The 15,820-nt window shown below is 39.2% G+C and overlaps 1 protein-coding gene across 4 annotated transcripts in view; it reads right to left on the bottom strand.

Moving 5' to 3' along the window:
• Positions 1-15,820, bottom strand: part of HnRNP-K (Heterogeneous nuclear ribonucleoprotein K) — a 301,352-nt gene that overhangs the window by 115,484 nt on the left and 170,048 nt on the right. For all 4 annotated transcript variants that reach the window (XM_033465311.2, XM_076524287.1, XM_033465312.2 and 1 more), the window contains one exon: positions 12,773-12,888. In XM_033465311.2, the coding sequence (XP_033321202.1) occupies positions 12,773-12,883 (111 nt within the window). In that variant the 5' untranslated portion in view covers positions 12,884-12,888. The remainder of the gene's footprint in view (positions 1-12,772; positions 12,889-15,820) is intronic.

The raw sequence follows: 15,820 nt of genomic DNA, 5'->3' as shown, positions 1-15,820 counted from the left end.
GGATGTCAGACCAACATGTTTTCTACAGAATTTTCTAGAGAATTGTATACACAAATCTTCTTAGATTGCAATTGGTTGGATTGATAGCAAATTAAAGAAATAATGATTTCTTTTTTAACTTTCTTATCTGAGGTTACAACCATAATTTTTAAACTGTATTTTGTAGATCGAGGTAACTCATATACATACGTCGCACTAGACTAAACGCAAAAAAAATTTTCAAAAACTATAAATTATGCTATCCAAGGTAAATAAACTTATCGGACGCAAGAACTGGTTAACGTGTGGTGCTCTATATATGTACATGTATAAGAATAACAATATTGAATATATTTAGAGACATTTCGCTATTCTCATTAGAATGTATGCTAGAATGAAGAAAATTGAATCATTGGACACACTGTACTAAGTAAAACAACCTTCGTAAGCATAGGTTCCGTCAAGGTTACGCGTGCGCGCGCGCGCATACACAAAGAGAGAGAGAGAGAGAGAGAGAGAGAGAGAAATTGAAAAAGAGAGAGAGAGAGAGAGAGAAATTGAAAAAGAGGGAGAAAGAGAGAGAGAGAGAGAAAAATTGAAAAAGAGAGAGAAAGAGAGAGAAAGAAGAAGGAGAAAAATATTGGAAGAGAGAGAAAGAGAGAGATATTGAGAGAGATTGAGAAATAGAGAAAGAGCGAGAGAAATTAAGATATAGAGACAGAGAGAGAGAAAGAGAAATTGAAAAAGAGAGAGAAAGAGAGAGAGAAATTGAAAAAGAGGGAGAAATAGAGAGAGAGAGAGAGAGAGAGAGAGAGAAAAATTGAAAAAGAGAGAGAGAAATTGAAAAAGAGAGAAAGAGAGAGAGAGAAATTGAAAAAGAGAGAGAGAAATTGAAAAAGAGAGAGAAAGAGAGAGAAAGAAGGAGAAAAATATTGGGAGAGAAAGAGAGAGATATTGAGAGAGATTGAGAAATAGAGAGAGAGAGAGCGAGAGAAATTAAGATATAGAGACAGAGACAGAGACAGAGAGAGAGAGAGAGAGAGAGAGAGAGAGAGTCTGATGTGCTCCTAGCCGAAAATGGCGACCACGTCGAAGCGAGTCTCTGACGAGAGTCAAGAGGCGTTGTTTGTTTTTAATCAGCCGTACTCGTGTCCCTCGTTTCGTGGAAATTCTGTGTCGCGTGCACTTGCCACTAATAGGAGGTGATCGTTACTGCCAATAAAGAAAACGTGTTTACCCTACTTCTGCGAGAGCGTTAGAATGGGTGAGCCGATAGATCGTTCCTACGCTTTTCTCAGCGGACTTCTTCTGAGCAACGGACAGTACTTCGATGTTATGATAAATCTCGTCAGAGATGTCGAATTTTCGAGAGAGAGTCCGAGAATTTCGCAAAAAGAAGATGCCAAAAGCGTGTACAGAAATTCAAGGAGGACACGTGGAAAATCTTCTGTAAATATCGAAAAGTCAATAGCAAGTCAATCATGTCTCAGAAACGGTTGACCTTTTGACCTACGTTTACCAAGGCTTTTCTCCTCGGTACAGCGTGTCCTATATACCATACAAATATTGAATGCTTTCGTTTGAACAGCCTGTACCGAATGAAAATATAAGAGACCGGTTATTTCGATCGGCGGCAAGCAGTGTTAACCGTTTGAGTCCCGGGGGTTATTCAGAAAACACGGTCGAAAAGTGGCGAACAGCGTAATAGCGCTTGTCTTAATTGATTGCGAAGAGAATTAAGCGGCGCGATAGCGCTCGTCAAAATCGACAAACGAAACAAAAAGAAAAAAAATGAAAAAAGGTAGCTACGCGATGTACGGTAATGTCTCCCTAACCGACATCGTAACAAACATATAGTTTTCTATATGTTTAATTATTTGTTATTTTTAATTATATGTTTCACAAAAGAGTTGTATTTGAACGAAATACGAGAAATGAAATCAAACATACAGAGTCTGATTGCAGTAGCTTGCACACTTTTCAAAGTGATTGCAACAGCTAACTGGTTAACAGCGTCGATAAATTGAGAAGCATGTAACAAGATTCTTATATTCTTCCGATGCCTCCGTTACTCTGTACAATAAATTTACCCCAATTTTCCTTCAGCTTGTAAACAAAAATTTAGGAGGAGAAGATACGATTATTCGAGCCTCGCGGCTCATTTTTATAATTGCCGATTGTCAACAACCATAAAAACGAGGTGTAAGTTTCGGTGAAAGGCTCTCCTCTTCTCAGATTGTTTATTTTTGTTTACAAGCTGAAGGAAAATTAGGGAGAATTTACTGTAATTACAGTAAATTGTGCACAAAAATGGGCAATTTGAGAAGAGAAGATACGATTAATCGAGCCTCGCAGCTCATTCTTATAATTGCCGATTGTCAACAACCATAAAAACAAGGTGTAAGTTTCGGTGAAAGGCTCTCCTCTTCTCAGATTGTTTATTTTTGTTTACAAGCTGAAGGAAAATTGGGGAGAATTTACTGTAATTACAGTAAATTGTGCACAAAAATGGGCAATCTGAGAAGAGAAGATACGATTATTCGAGCCTCGCAGCTCATTCTTATAATTGCCGATTGTCAACAACCATAAAAACGAGGTGTAAGTTTCGGTGAAAGGCTCTCCTATTCTCAGATTGTTTATTTTTGTTTACAAGCTGAAGGAAAATTAGGGAGAATTTACTGTAATTACAGTAAATTGTGCACAAAAATGGGCAATTTGAGAAGAGAAGATACGATTATTCGAGCCTCGCAGCTCGTTTTTATAATTGTGGACAATTTATAACTATAAAAAGAATCGCAAGGATCGAATAATCGTATCTTCTCTTCCTAAATTCTCCATTTTTGTGGACAATCCGAGCGTCAATTAGGGAGACATTACTGTACGTGCGTCACTAAAGTTTGATCGCGATACAAGATCCGAACAGCGCGATCGCGCTGCTTGGGACTCAAACGGTTAATATCATTTACGTGAGAAAACATCATTTATGTGAAATCGCCTGGGAATTACACAAATTTCGCTTCCGTGAAGAAGGAGCGTTTGCCAAGTTCTTCGAAGGTGTGCAGCACAGCTCGCGACAGGTGCGCGTCGCCAGAGTCCTTGAGTCCGTCACTGCACTCGCCTTAAACAAAGACTGCCTCTTTCTCCAGCGCCGTAGCCGAGGTCTTCGCGGCGAGCTTACGAAATTCTCGTGCGTTTTGCAAATAAGAAGCAACAAAGAGCGTTCGACGTTACGAACAAAAGCGCGAGGCAAGCAAGCGCGGCGCGTAAAGAAATCCGCGCAGGTGTTTATTTACCGTAGCCTGCGTCCCGCGGCCGATTATAAGCCGATTTTCAGATCGCCGGAGGGCCTCGCCCGCCGTGTGATCGATGAACAACCATATTTCATCGAGGCAGCGCGTCGCGATCGAGCCGGGATCAGAAAGTGCGCGCGGCCGAGGGACGATCGATCCCGGCACAAAAGCCGGGCGAAGGGGTTAATCTGGCCGCGCGTTCCATTTTCGCTCGTTCTTTTTGGCTCCTCCCCGAGGCGATCAATTTTCGTGGGAATCGAGGCGATCTCGGCCGAGAAACGCGGCCGGAAGGTCGATCGATCGCTCAGACGGTCAACGCGCCCCGCGCGTTCCGCCGATTAGCGCCGATAAGTCGCGGCGACCGGTTGCGACACGTTTTTCCGACACGCTTGCGCGAGTTTGTCCATTAGGGTGGTCCTTATTTTTCGGCTTCCTGTTCTCCTCGATCTTAGCCCTTGATTTGTGGCCTGCGTCGCGACGCTTGGTGAGAAAATGTCCGCCAAATTCGGAGGCAATGTAACAAGCAGAATTCGTGGTGCAGTTGCGTTAGAGTTTAACATCAAATTCACCGAGCAATAATAGTGAAAACCACATGTCAAGGTTATTATTATTATTATGATCTATATTTCCTGATCTCACCCCCTATAATTAGTGGCCTGTACCATAACGCCTGGTGAGAAAATGTCTGCTAAATTCGGAAGCAATCTAACAACGAGAACCTGCGTTGCATTCGCGTTAGAGCTTAACACTAAATTCACCGAGCAATAATAGTGAAAACCATGTCAAGATTATTATTATTATTATGATCTATATTTCCTGATCTCACCCCCTATAATTTGTGGCTTGCGTCGTGATGCTAGGTGAGAAAATGTCCGCTAAATTCGGAAGCAATCTAACAACGAGAATCCGCGCTGCATTTGCCTTAGAGCCAAGCAATAAAAGTGAAAACCGCGTTACTTTATGGCTAGAAAGCGGATTTTATATATTTATTACAAAAATAAGTAAGCGAAATGCAAAACCGGTAGAACATTGACAGGATTTGGAAAGACTGTTGCAATGTTTCCGGCACATTAAAACAGTTAAGAGAGGGCATTAATTTGTGTCCAACTCTTGTCACTCAAAACTGATGCGAAACATTTTTATGTTTAATATCTTGGTGGAAGGAAGCATTACTATAAATATATCAAATATTAAGTAGCAAATTGTTTTAATTCGTGTAATTCATTTCATTTAATAATTTGTGGCCGGTCCTTGCCTCAGTGATAAAATGATAATTTGAACCCGGAAAGATTGATCATACCTGCTTCAGAAGTTACAAATATATAATTTAATTATATCCGCATCAAAAGATTAGGATAAGTATTCCTCATTTCTCCCATTATTTAAGGATTAGATGCATAATCTAGTTCTCCCTGCAATTGATGCAGACAACTTTAATGTTTTCTAAAATTCCGCAGTCTATTCGTCATTGTTCACCTAAGATACTGTCTGTTAATTAAAAACATGCAGGATGTTTCAAAATTATAGTACAAGCAGGAAATGAGGGGTTCCTGAGGCTATTTCAAGTAACTTTTTCCTTAGCGAAAATGCAATCCGCGGCTTCGTTTACGAGTTATCAACGAAAAATAATGACCAATGAGAGACGAGCGCTCGGCTGGCGCGAGGCGGCCGAGCTAACGAGTGGTGGAAGCCTAGTTCCGCTGATTGGCTCGACCGCCTAGCGCTAGGCAAGCTCGCTGAGCCAACGAGTGGTCGAAGCTCAGTTCCGCTGATTGGCTGGGCCGTCTCGCGCCAGCCAAGCTCGTCACTCATTGGTCACCGTTTTTCGTTAATAACTCGCAAACAAAGCCGCGGACTGCATTTTCGCTAAGGAAAAAGTTGCTTGAAATGATCTCAGGAACCCCTCGTTTCCCGGAAGTGCCATAATTTCGGGACACCCCGTACCGAAATAACTATCGAAATCAAATTACGTTCCAAAAGTAAATTAAATAATTACTAACGATAATTAAACTTTAACGCGAACGCGGCACGCTTTCCCACAGTCCGATCGCTTCCAAATCCTGCACAGTCGTTTTCCCCATCAAGCGACACAATTTAGAGGGATAAAATCTAAGAAGAATCTCTTATAAGAAGAAGAAGTATTTGCGACCTTTACGATCGCCAAGGACCACGCTTGTGGACGCTTTCAACTGCTCGCCGTCCAGCGATAATTACATTCCGCGGTCCTCGGAACGGTCGCGAAAAGAGGCAGCAGCGATCCCCGTCACCGATTTCCAGGCCCGATCGACCCTGACACACCGACAGCCCTTTTTGCAGAGATTCCAATTGCGCGGCCGTGCTGCCGGCCAACGGACGACGATCGACATTGTACCGAATCGTTGGTGCGCGACCGGCTGAATCGCGATCGAGAGCCGACTCGAGATCTCGTCGAGGAGGATCGGACTTGACAACCAGAACGCAACGAAAGATCCAACATCAAAGGGCTTCTTTGTCTGAATTATTCTTCGCTATTCACGGGGATGCGATCTAGAACAATGATCGATCTTTCGAGGAGATTGTAGTCTCATTGTTCAATGTTTTTACCATGAGTTTGCGATGACGACTGGATCATGCTAGTTTACCGGCTGATTGTAAACTAATGCGAGGATCGAGCTTCGAGGAGGTATTCTTTTTTCTTGGATTGGTCAATAAGCCTTTGTTATTTTCTTCTATTTTTGCAATTGAGCGGTGGTACTGTGTTAGTAAATGCTGTAGGTTTTATTAACACTACACCTACCACGGTCAAAATGACCGATTTTTTATTTTACGATGTTACAAACTTTGGAGACTCCTTCGTGGAAAATGATTGAATAAATTATATTATTGAAACAAGTCTCGTAATTAAAACTTTACAAAATCCAAATGAATTCTATCTTTTCACTCTTACGAGTCAATGTGCACGCTAATCATCATTACAGGTCGGTTGGTTTAGTGTTAACACTGGATTTACGGATCTACGTAAAAATGACGGGTCACTAATTTTTTAATTTACTATTATACATATCGTACAGATACATTTATGAGTTATTTATTCAATTTAGATTATTATTATTTATATGTTACTTACGGCAAATGTCACAATGACACTTGTTAAAAATCAGAATAAATGTATTATTGTTACTTTTACAAACTAATATAAAACAGCTGTTTTTTGTGCTTCGTAAATCTAGTGTTAATGATGCCAAATCGTTAATGACTGTCGCTAAAAGGACTCGATGATGTATTCTCCGAATAAACCGTAGTTTGTTTTTTCATTAATTTAAAAAATAAGAAAATTATTAATAATTAATATTAATAATTAAATATTATTATTTTCTTTCATAATTTTAGTAAGTTCAAATCAATACTTGTTTCGTAACTTTTAATCGTTTCGCTGCTTTAACCCTTTGCCCTCGAGTGGCGAGACTCCGTGGCGCCATTAAAAATTGTTATCACGTTTCAAAATAATTTTATTCATCAAATTTGTTTGCATTTAAAGAGCTGTTGAAAGCCTAGCTGTTGCATTGGTCACAATATTCGATTTCATACGCATCAAATGCATTAGGTCGTATAAAATGGAAAAACCGTGGCTGGGAAAAGCTATTTTAAATGTTGCGTTAATTCGGCTTTGCGAGCGCAAAGAGTTAAATTACACCTACTTTCCGTCATAAACGCATAAAACCCGCGGTCTAGCGACGCTATAAACAAATATTTCGCGTGCAATTTGTACGGTATCGGTAGACACAAATTGCGAAGAAGAATATCATTTTGCCCAGATTATCTTCATCGAAGTTTCATGATCGCCAACGTAACCGAGAATAATCATCTGCATTATAACGATAAAGTTTTAAACGAAAGCGCGGCTGCACCGAATGCTTATTATTTGCTTTATAATTAATCGATACTCGTCTACTAAATTGCGCGAAGGTGGAAACCTCCTTTCGTTTGCATGACTCTGAATTTTATAGTCGTCTAAGTTGCAATAATACAAAACATAGTTTATCTGCAATTTCTTGAAAATTAACTTGGCGGATTGTGTTAATTTTAGCGGTCGAAGTTTACTGCAAGACTGCCAAGTAATTCCAATTACAGTAATGTCTCCCTAATTGACGCTCAGATTGTGCACAAAAATGGATCCTTAAATTTGGGACAATTTTAACACTTTATCGTCCGGTCGTGGTTGAGGCTGCCACTCAGTAAGGACTGGCTTAGTCGCGCGCGCATTTGCTCCCAGTACCGGCTAAATTTTCGCTATTCATTGTGTTGTGCTTATTCCTTTAAAAATAATAATAAATAATAATAATTATTATTATTATAATTCATAAGGATATGGGGAGGTCAGCATACAGGAGGTCAGCTGCTAACAAAACAGTAAAGAAGCGAAAACCGTCGATAGCTAAAAGTCGATTAATAGGCTATCGGTCGATAAGCATTGGCAATCGAAAAGCCGATTAATAGGCTAGCGATCGATAAACATTGGCAATCGAAAAGCCGATAAATAGGCTAGCGGTCGATAAAGTGTTAAAGGATCATAGTACATAATAAGCCACGCGTTTAATCGACTGCTAGTGAACAAATTATGCACCAGAATCCAACGGTTGCACGGAAATATCGAAACGAATCGATCAACTCGCGTATGCGATCGAACGTGGATTCCTCGTTTGTCTCAATTTGCAGCAAGGGCGGGTTTGACACGCGTTGCGAACGCGTTGCAACAAGTGAGATTTGTCTGCGTCGCGAAAGTATACTTCGCATCGCGATCGGAAATCGTATTCGGAATAACCGCAGCTTTCGACGTTCGAGCAAACGAACGCGATATTTTCACCGACACATACTCGCGGTTGGAATACATCCTTGCAAGCGCATAAGTTGCTCCGTAAAACTACAGTTTGCCGCGAAATATCCGCAGCCTGGCACGGGATGTTCGAAACGCCCTGTGAAACCCTTCATGTGGAAACTATTGGACCAGTCGAACAACTGCTCTTAGATTCTTTGTTTTACTGAAAACTGTACAAAAAACCGATTTAGGTTGCAGAAGTTGCCAGACTCGGGTTCCACCAAACTTTCAATCTGTGTTACAACTAGTTTGGTAGTTTTCTAGAAGTTATTGTTGGAAGCCGACTGTGTTTGCGTATATGCAAAAATATGCGAAAGAACGGTCGATCGGTTTTGTAATCATGTTTTGCATCGCGAGCTGTTACTTCACGTATTAATTACTGTCGCCTACTAAACTGCGCGAAGGTGGCAACCTCCTTTGGTTTGCGTGATTCTGAATTTTACAGTCGTCTCAGTTGCAATAATACAAAACGTAGTTTTATCTGTAATTTCTTGAAAATTAACTTGGCGTATTGTGTGAATTTTAGCGGTCGAAGTTTACTGCAAGACTGCAGTAAACGAAGCCGCGGATTGCATTTTCGCTAAGGAAAAAGTTGCTTCAAATTACCGCGAGTGACTTTTGGAACACTCTGTATATCCCTTTCGATATCAAGCACCAGCCCTTTCCGAGTGTTAACATAATTATAGCACCCTCAGTATAGCGAGTTTTGTCTTTGCCTCAATTATACTCAAGATCTCCTCATGCTAATTTCTACATTCGAATTCTCGTTTGTTATACAATTTTTAACGAACAAAGCATCAATCCTAAAATTATAAAAATATCTATTGTATTACACTAGAAGGTTATAAAGCATTGAAATATCTTGTTTTCGCAAAAGACGACACTTGTTTTGACACTTTTAAAATGTATTTTTGTATGCCACCACAATGCCGATGTTAAGACGAATTCAACGATACAAATATTATGATCGCCCCTAATTGACGCCCAGATTGTCCATAAAAATGAACAATTTGGGAAGAGGGAGAGATGATTATTCGAGTCTTGCAGTTCGTTTTTATAGTTACCAATCATCAACAACTATAGAAAACGAGCCTCAAGGCTCGAATAATTGTATCTCCTCTTCCCAAATTGTTCATTTTTGTGGACAGTCTGAGCATCAGTTAGGGAGACATTACTGTACAATCTAGTGACACTCGAAGGGTGAGGATCGGTTCCGCGCAGTTTCCATTGAATCCACAGTATAATTTACATAATACATTATATAATTACAGAATATTGCTATTCGATCACAAAATTTCTGGTAATTAACTTGAATTTTCGCATATTCTAATAAGAGACGAGTCCCAGAATATTGCTATTCGATCACAAAATTTCTGGTAATTAACTTCAATTTTCGCATGTTCCAATAAGAAATGAGTCCCTGAATATTGCTATTCGATCACAAAATTTCTGGTAATTAACTTGAATTTTCGCATATTCCAATAAGAGACGAGTCCCAGAATATTGCTATTCGATCACGAAATTTCTGACAATTAACTTCAATTTTCGCATATTCCAATAAGAGATGAGTCCCAGAATATTGCTATTCGATCACAAAATTTCTGACATTTAACTTCAATTTTCGCATATTCCAATAAGAAATGAGTCCCTGAATATTGCTATTCGATCACAAAATTTCTGACAATTAACTTGAACTTTCGCATGTTCCAATAAGAGACGAGGCCCAGAATATTGCTATTCGATCACAAAATTTCTGACAATTAACATGAATTTTCGCATGCCCAAACGAGTCCCACAACATTGCGTCGCATGCAACTGAAAAACGCATAGAGTACACCCGTACCCTGACTCCGGTTCATTCATCGGAACCGACTCGCAGCACAAGACGACTCCCGATGTTAGCGTTTCGACAGAGAGACAGACAGACAGACAGAAGAAGAGAGAAAGATCTGTGAAACTGTTGGAATTTCCCTGGCGAAAGAAAGCCGAAAGAAACCCGATAACGGTCTGCCGAGCGTGGCGACAATGACCGGAAGAACGTGCTACTGCGAGGCTTCGTGTTCGTTCGCCAGCCGTGTTCTGGCCGTCGACGCCGTCGCCGCGTGCTGTATGAAGAAACGAACGGAAAACCGAGGCTACCGTTCGCGGGACGGGGGGAAAAAAGAAGTACGCGCAGAGACACGCGGATGCATTATGCGCCTTATCTGGCCGGGGAAACCGTCGGTGAAGGTTCTTCCGTGTCTCGTTTGCGACGTCCAAGAGAAAATAGACACCGGTCGATCGTTATCTGTGCTAGCTAGCTCGCTCGCGGCTACGGCACGCGGATCAATTTCTTCGAATCGAACAGAACGCGCGCGCGCGCTTCTGCCAATTTCTTGGACAGAAACGCTCGTGTACCTTGATTCATTAGACGGCGGAACGATGCCCGGCCGCCGTTCGAAATCCCTTTCGAAACTCTAAAAGCGGCCAGGAATTGGAAAGTACACGCTCAGTTTCACCAGAAGTTAGAAAGTACTCTAAGCAGTTTCTCCGCGCGTCTACCTTCGAATTTGCATAACAGACGACCCGTTAAATATTTGATTCTCCATGGGAATTCGAAGTATCTGCCCGAGGACGGTTCCCTCTTTCCGCGAAATACGAACGCCGCACGACGGCGACGACGGCGGGGGCGGCGGCGGGGTGTTTCGCCCGATTGGAGAAGAGACTTTGCGCAGAGCGATTCGTTGTCTGGCGATCATAATATTTGTATCGTTGAATTCGTCTTAACATCGGCATTGTGGTGGCATACAAAAATACATTTTAACACGTTGACTGCCGCGTCACCCGTATTCGGGTGACAGCAAAAGTTCTCATCAGGCCGCGTCGCCCGTAATTCGGGTGACGCTGATTCGACTACTTACAAAGGATTTCCGAAAATATTTCGACAAATATTCTACAGGAGGTAATGAAACTATTGAATTCTTATAAAAATGGTTTATTAAAAAAATTATTCGCAGTGTATAACATTAAAACATTCTCTGCGAAGTTGAGGTTGATCGGGACAGCTTGGACAAAAAGTTGTTTGTTTTTTCAGATATGCTCGTGCCTCTGATCGATCCATTTCGTATCTTTTATTTGAACTGTAGCTTCCTCGGTATCATCAACATTTCTTTCTTCTTCCATGACCAATTCTCTCGTAAAATCTCGTCGATAGTATCTTCATAACGTTCATTATCACTAGGATTATATTTATCAGTATCCAAATCAGAATCTGACGATGTAATTTTATTTATGCTTCTCCTTCCGGCCAATCCGATCTCTTTTCATTATTGAAAAAAAATAAGGGCAGAGATTTTAAGTTATACCATTCGGTACTCGGCAAAGATTCCAACTGTTCATGCAGGAACAGAAACAGATATGAATTAACAGCGCACGCTTCCTATAGCGGCACGGGTGGCCTGTACGAGATTTTGTTGTAAATACGCGTGGCAGTCAACGTGTTAAAAGTGTCAAAACAAGTGTCGTCTTTTGCGAAAACAAGATATTTCAATGCTTTATAACCTTCTAGTGTAATACAATAGATATTTTTATAATTTTAGGATTGATGCTTTGTTCATTAAAAATTGTATAACAAACGAGAATTCGAATGTAGAAATTAGTGTGAGGAGATCTTGAGTATAGTTGTAGCAAAGACAAAACTCGCTATACTGAGGGTCCTATAATTATGTTAACACTCGGAAAGGGCTGGTGCTTGATATCGAAAGGGATATACAGAGTGTTCCAAAAGTCACTCGCGGTAATTTGAAGCAACTTTTTCCTTAGCGAAAATGCAATCCGCGGCTTCGTTTACGAGTTATTAACGAAAAACGGTCACCAATGAGAGGCGAGCGCTCGGATGACGCGAGGCGGCCGAGCCAATGATCGGAACTGTGCTGCGTGCGCTCATTGGCTGCGCCGCCTCATGCCAGCAGAGGTCGCCCCTCATTGGTCATTGTTTTTCGTTAATAACTCGATAACGATGCATCGGAGAAAATTTTTGTAAAGGAAAAAGTTGCTTCGAATGACCTCAGGAATCAGCCCTTTCCTGTTGTTAACACAATTATGGAAAACTCTATATATTTTGGACTATATTATCTGTCTGAAAATCAGAGCCTTGATCCACACCTGAATTACTTAATAACTGAAAATAGTTAAATTACTTTAATTTAGGCACTCCCTGGCGTCTAATCTGTTATGGACTGTATAGAACAGTGCCTAAACATTAAGAAAAGGAAATAAAGAGATGTTAGACAATTCATCGTTATGTATTTATTTCTCGAACAAGCATTACTTTCGTCTTTTTATCCCATCAAAACCACAGAAGAGAATAAAGCAAAAAGCTTTATCACTTTATATCATTATCACAAAAGCTACAATCACTTTTCATATACCTTCTATTATATATTCTACTATTATACATATATTTCTCGAAATGTTTCTTTATCGCGGTAATATGCCAATTTCCAGTATTTATTTCCGAGAAACTACTATTGCTTATGACATAATATTACTCTAGATTACTTGCACATGTATTCGGGAATATGAAAACAAATTCATTTAAAAAAAAAAAAAAAAAATTGTAGGACTTGGCGCACCAATCGGGCGCCGAGTTGAAAGTCGGGAGCCTTACCTTGCTGGGGATCAGTAGACGGAGTTCATCGTCACCCTGTCTGTAACGCTTGTGAGGACTTGTCGGTCCTCCTGAGCCTGTCATAGCGCCTGCATCAGCTTCTCTCTTCATTATTCCTGCAACAGAAACGGAAATCGACTTTCAATTAAACTCGTTCCGATCGGACGCGCATTAAATCGATACACGCCAGTCGAGTGTCAATCTGCGTCGCTCGGATACTTCAACGAGGGAAACATTCGCCGCGGCTGAATTAGACGCCAGCCGAACAGTTCATTAAATGTAGATTAGTCGAACTAGAAGACCTTGATAAACGCGCACGGACTATAAGCTCGGCGAAAGGTTTTTCATTCGATCACGAGGAATTCCGATATCCATCGTTATTTAATGAAGCGCGAAAACAACGCAACGGCGGCGCCATTCCAGAAGAACGGTATAAATGGACCGCGCGCGAGTCTTTACGCAAGACGAACAACATTGTCTGCATTAATTGCGAGACGCAGGTGCCGAGCACAGTTTTCTTTCAGACTTCGACTTCTTCCATAAGATTCCAATGAATATATTAGCATTCATAGGTTCGTGGAAAGAACAGCTATTTTCTCGAGCTTGAATGTTAACAGCTCGTAATTGTGTCGACCGATTTCGATGAAATTCTCTTATATAATTTTGAAAAGAAATTATAAGATAAGTTGCCGAGATCTGGAAAATGCATTTTTCGAGCTTTCGTTGCGGAGTCGGATTAACAATTTTAAAACAGATCATATTTTAATCATTTTATTATTCAAATTAATTGTAATGTAGAAAAAATTGTTGTGCACTCATTTTATAGAAAATTGATCGGTCTAACATCTCGAAAAAATTCATGTTATTTGGAATAATTTTAAAACAGTTACGCCGTTTCAAAAGGTAGCATACTTTCCGGCGCGAGCGTAAAAATGCTATTTTAATACTATTTAGTATAAATACTATTTCAATATTGTTTATTATAAACACTATTTTAATACTATTTAATATAAATACTATTATAATATTATTTAATATAAATACTATTACAATAATATTTAATATAAATACTATTACAATAATATTTAATATAAGCACTATTACAATACTATTTAAGATAAGCACTATTACAATACTATTTAATATAAGCACTATTACAATACTATTTAATATAAATACTATTACAATAATATTTAATATAAGCACTATTACAATACTATTTAATATAAATACTATTGCAATAATATTTAATATAAACACTATTGCAATAATATCTAATATAAATACTATTACAATACTATTTAATATAAATACTATTGAAATACTATTTAATATAAATACTATTGCAATAATATTTAATATAAACACTATTTCAATAATATCTAATATAAATACTATTACAATAACATTTAATATAAACACTATTACAATAATATCTAATATAAACACTATTATAATACTATTTAAAAAAAATACTTCAAAAAAAATAAAAAATAATTTATCGTGGGTCAAACAGGTCGCCGATCAGGCTAACACGTTTTAGTGTCTCATTGGACGGGAACTGGATGACTTTTGGAGCGTGCGAATTCGGGAACAACGCGGCGCGGTCCGATTCGTAATAAACACCTATAAACTCGTCCGGCGTTCGCGTAACTGTCCGTTTGCGGCGGTGGTTTGTAATTCATTGTCCGTTAAATCGGCCGGTTCGATTTAATGGCGCGGATACTACGGGAAACTGATGGAACGCGACGTTCCCGGTCGACATATTTACGACGGAACACGCTCGTCCCGGTTTCGCCGGCGACTTATCGGAGACCGAGGATTCCCCCGTGACACACAGAGACTCGATCGCTTCCGGTATTTTTGCCGCAAACCCGGTCGCACGGAAACGGCCATTAATTCGGCAAGGGCGGCGATATTTCTCTTCGCGCGGTGCGTGACGCGAGATCCTCGGAATCACGAATGCGCGTGCTAAGAGTTTCACGTTGCAGTCGGAGCACCGTCGAAATCACTAATCTCCCGTTTCAGAGCGTCTCGTGCTTCCCGACGACAAATTAGAAATATCTGTTGCCGAGTACTGACACGGTGAATCGACGCTCAGCTTTTGTAAACAAACGCGGACGATTTGGGAGACACGATTATTCATGTCTCGCGACTCGTTTTCATAGTCAACAACTATTTAAAAAAATATATATATTATATCAACAAGTATGAAAAATTAGGGAAAAATTACTGTACGTGTCGCGACGGAATCTGACTGCTAAAAAAATTGGGACAAGTTCCATGAATGAAACATCAGACGATGAATGAACATTTTTTGGATTGCATGAAAAAGTAACGTTTACGTCTTATTAATTACGTCTTGTCTTTTAAATGCTTATCGATCTGATTAAGCGTTCATTCATTGGCCGGTCGACGTATTTTTCACTATATATATATATAAGTCTTATCTAAAATACAATCATCACCAAAAAATTAAATATTATATGATTTCTTTGCAGAAATAAATAATTAAACATTTAATAATTTCTGGACAGAAATAAATAATTAAATATTAAATATTAAATGATTTCTTTACAGAAATAAATAAATATCAAGTGATTTCTTTACAGAAATAAATAATTAAATATTAAATGTGATTTCTTCACAGAAATAAATAAATATCAAATGATTTCTTTACAGAAATAAATAATTAAATATTAAATGTGATTTCTTCACAGAAATAAATAAATATCAAATGATTTCTTTACAGAAATAAATAATTAAATATTAAATGTGGTTTCATCACAGAAATAAATAAATATCAAATGATTTCTTCACAGAACTAAATAATTAAATATTAGATATCAAATGATTTCTTTACAGAAACAATTAAATATTGAATATTTAATAATATCTTTACAGTTTCATACTGTACTACTCGTTTTTGTCAAACACGAATGAAATCCGCAGTCCGATAATTAACGTCATTTTTTCATTTCTCGGTATTCGTTTTAGTAAATAAATTGCTTCGATTCAATTGAGTTTCGATGGTCGATAATTAAAGTG

The sequence above is a fragment of the Megalopta genalis genome, chromosome 8 (assembly GCF_051020955.1).
Source record: "Megalopta genalis isolate 19385.01 chromosome 8, iyMegGena1_principal, whole genome shotgun sequence".
Taxonomy (NCBI): Eukaryota; Metazoa; Arthropoda; class Insecta; order Hymenoptera; family Halictidae; genus Megalopta; species Megalopta genalis.
This window is presented reverse-complemented; position numbering and strand designations above follow the sequence as displayed.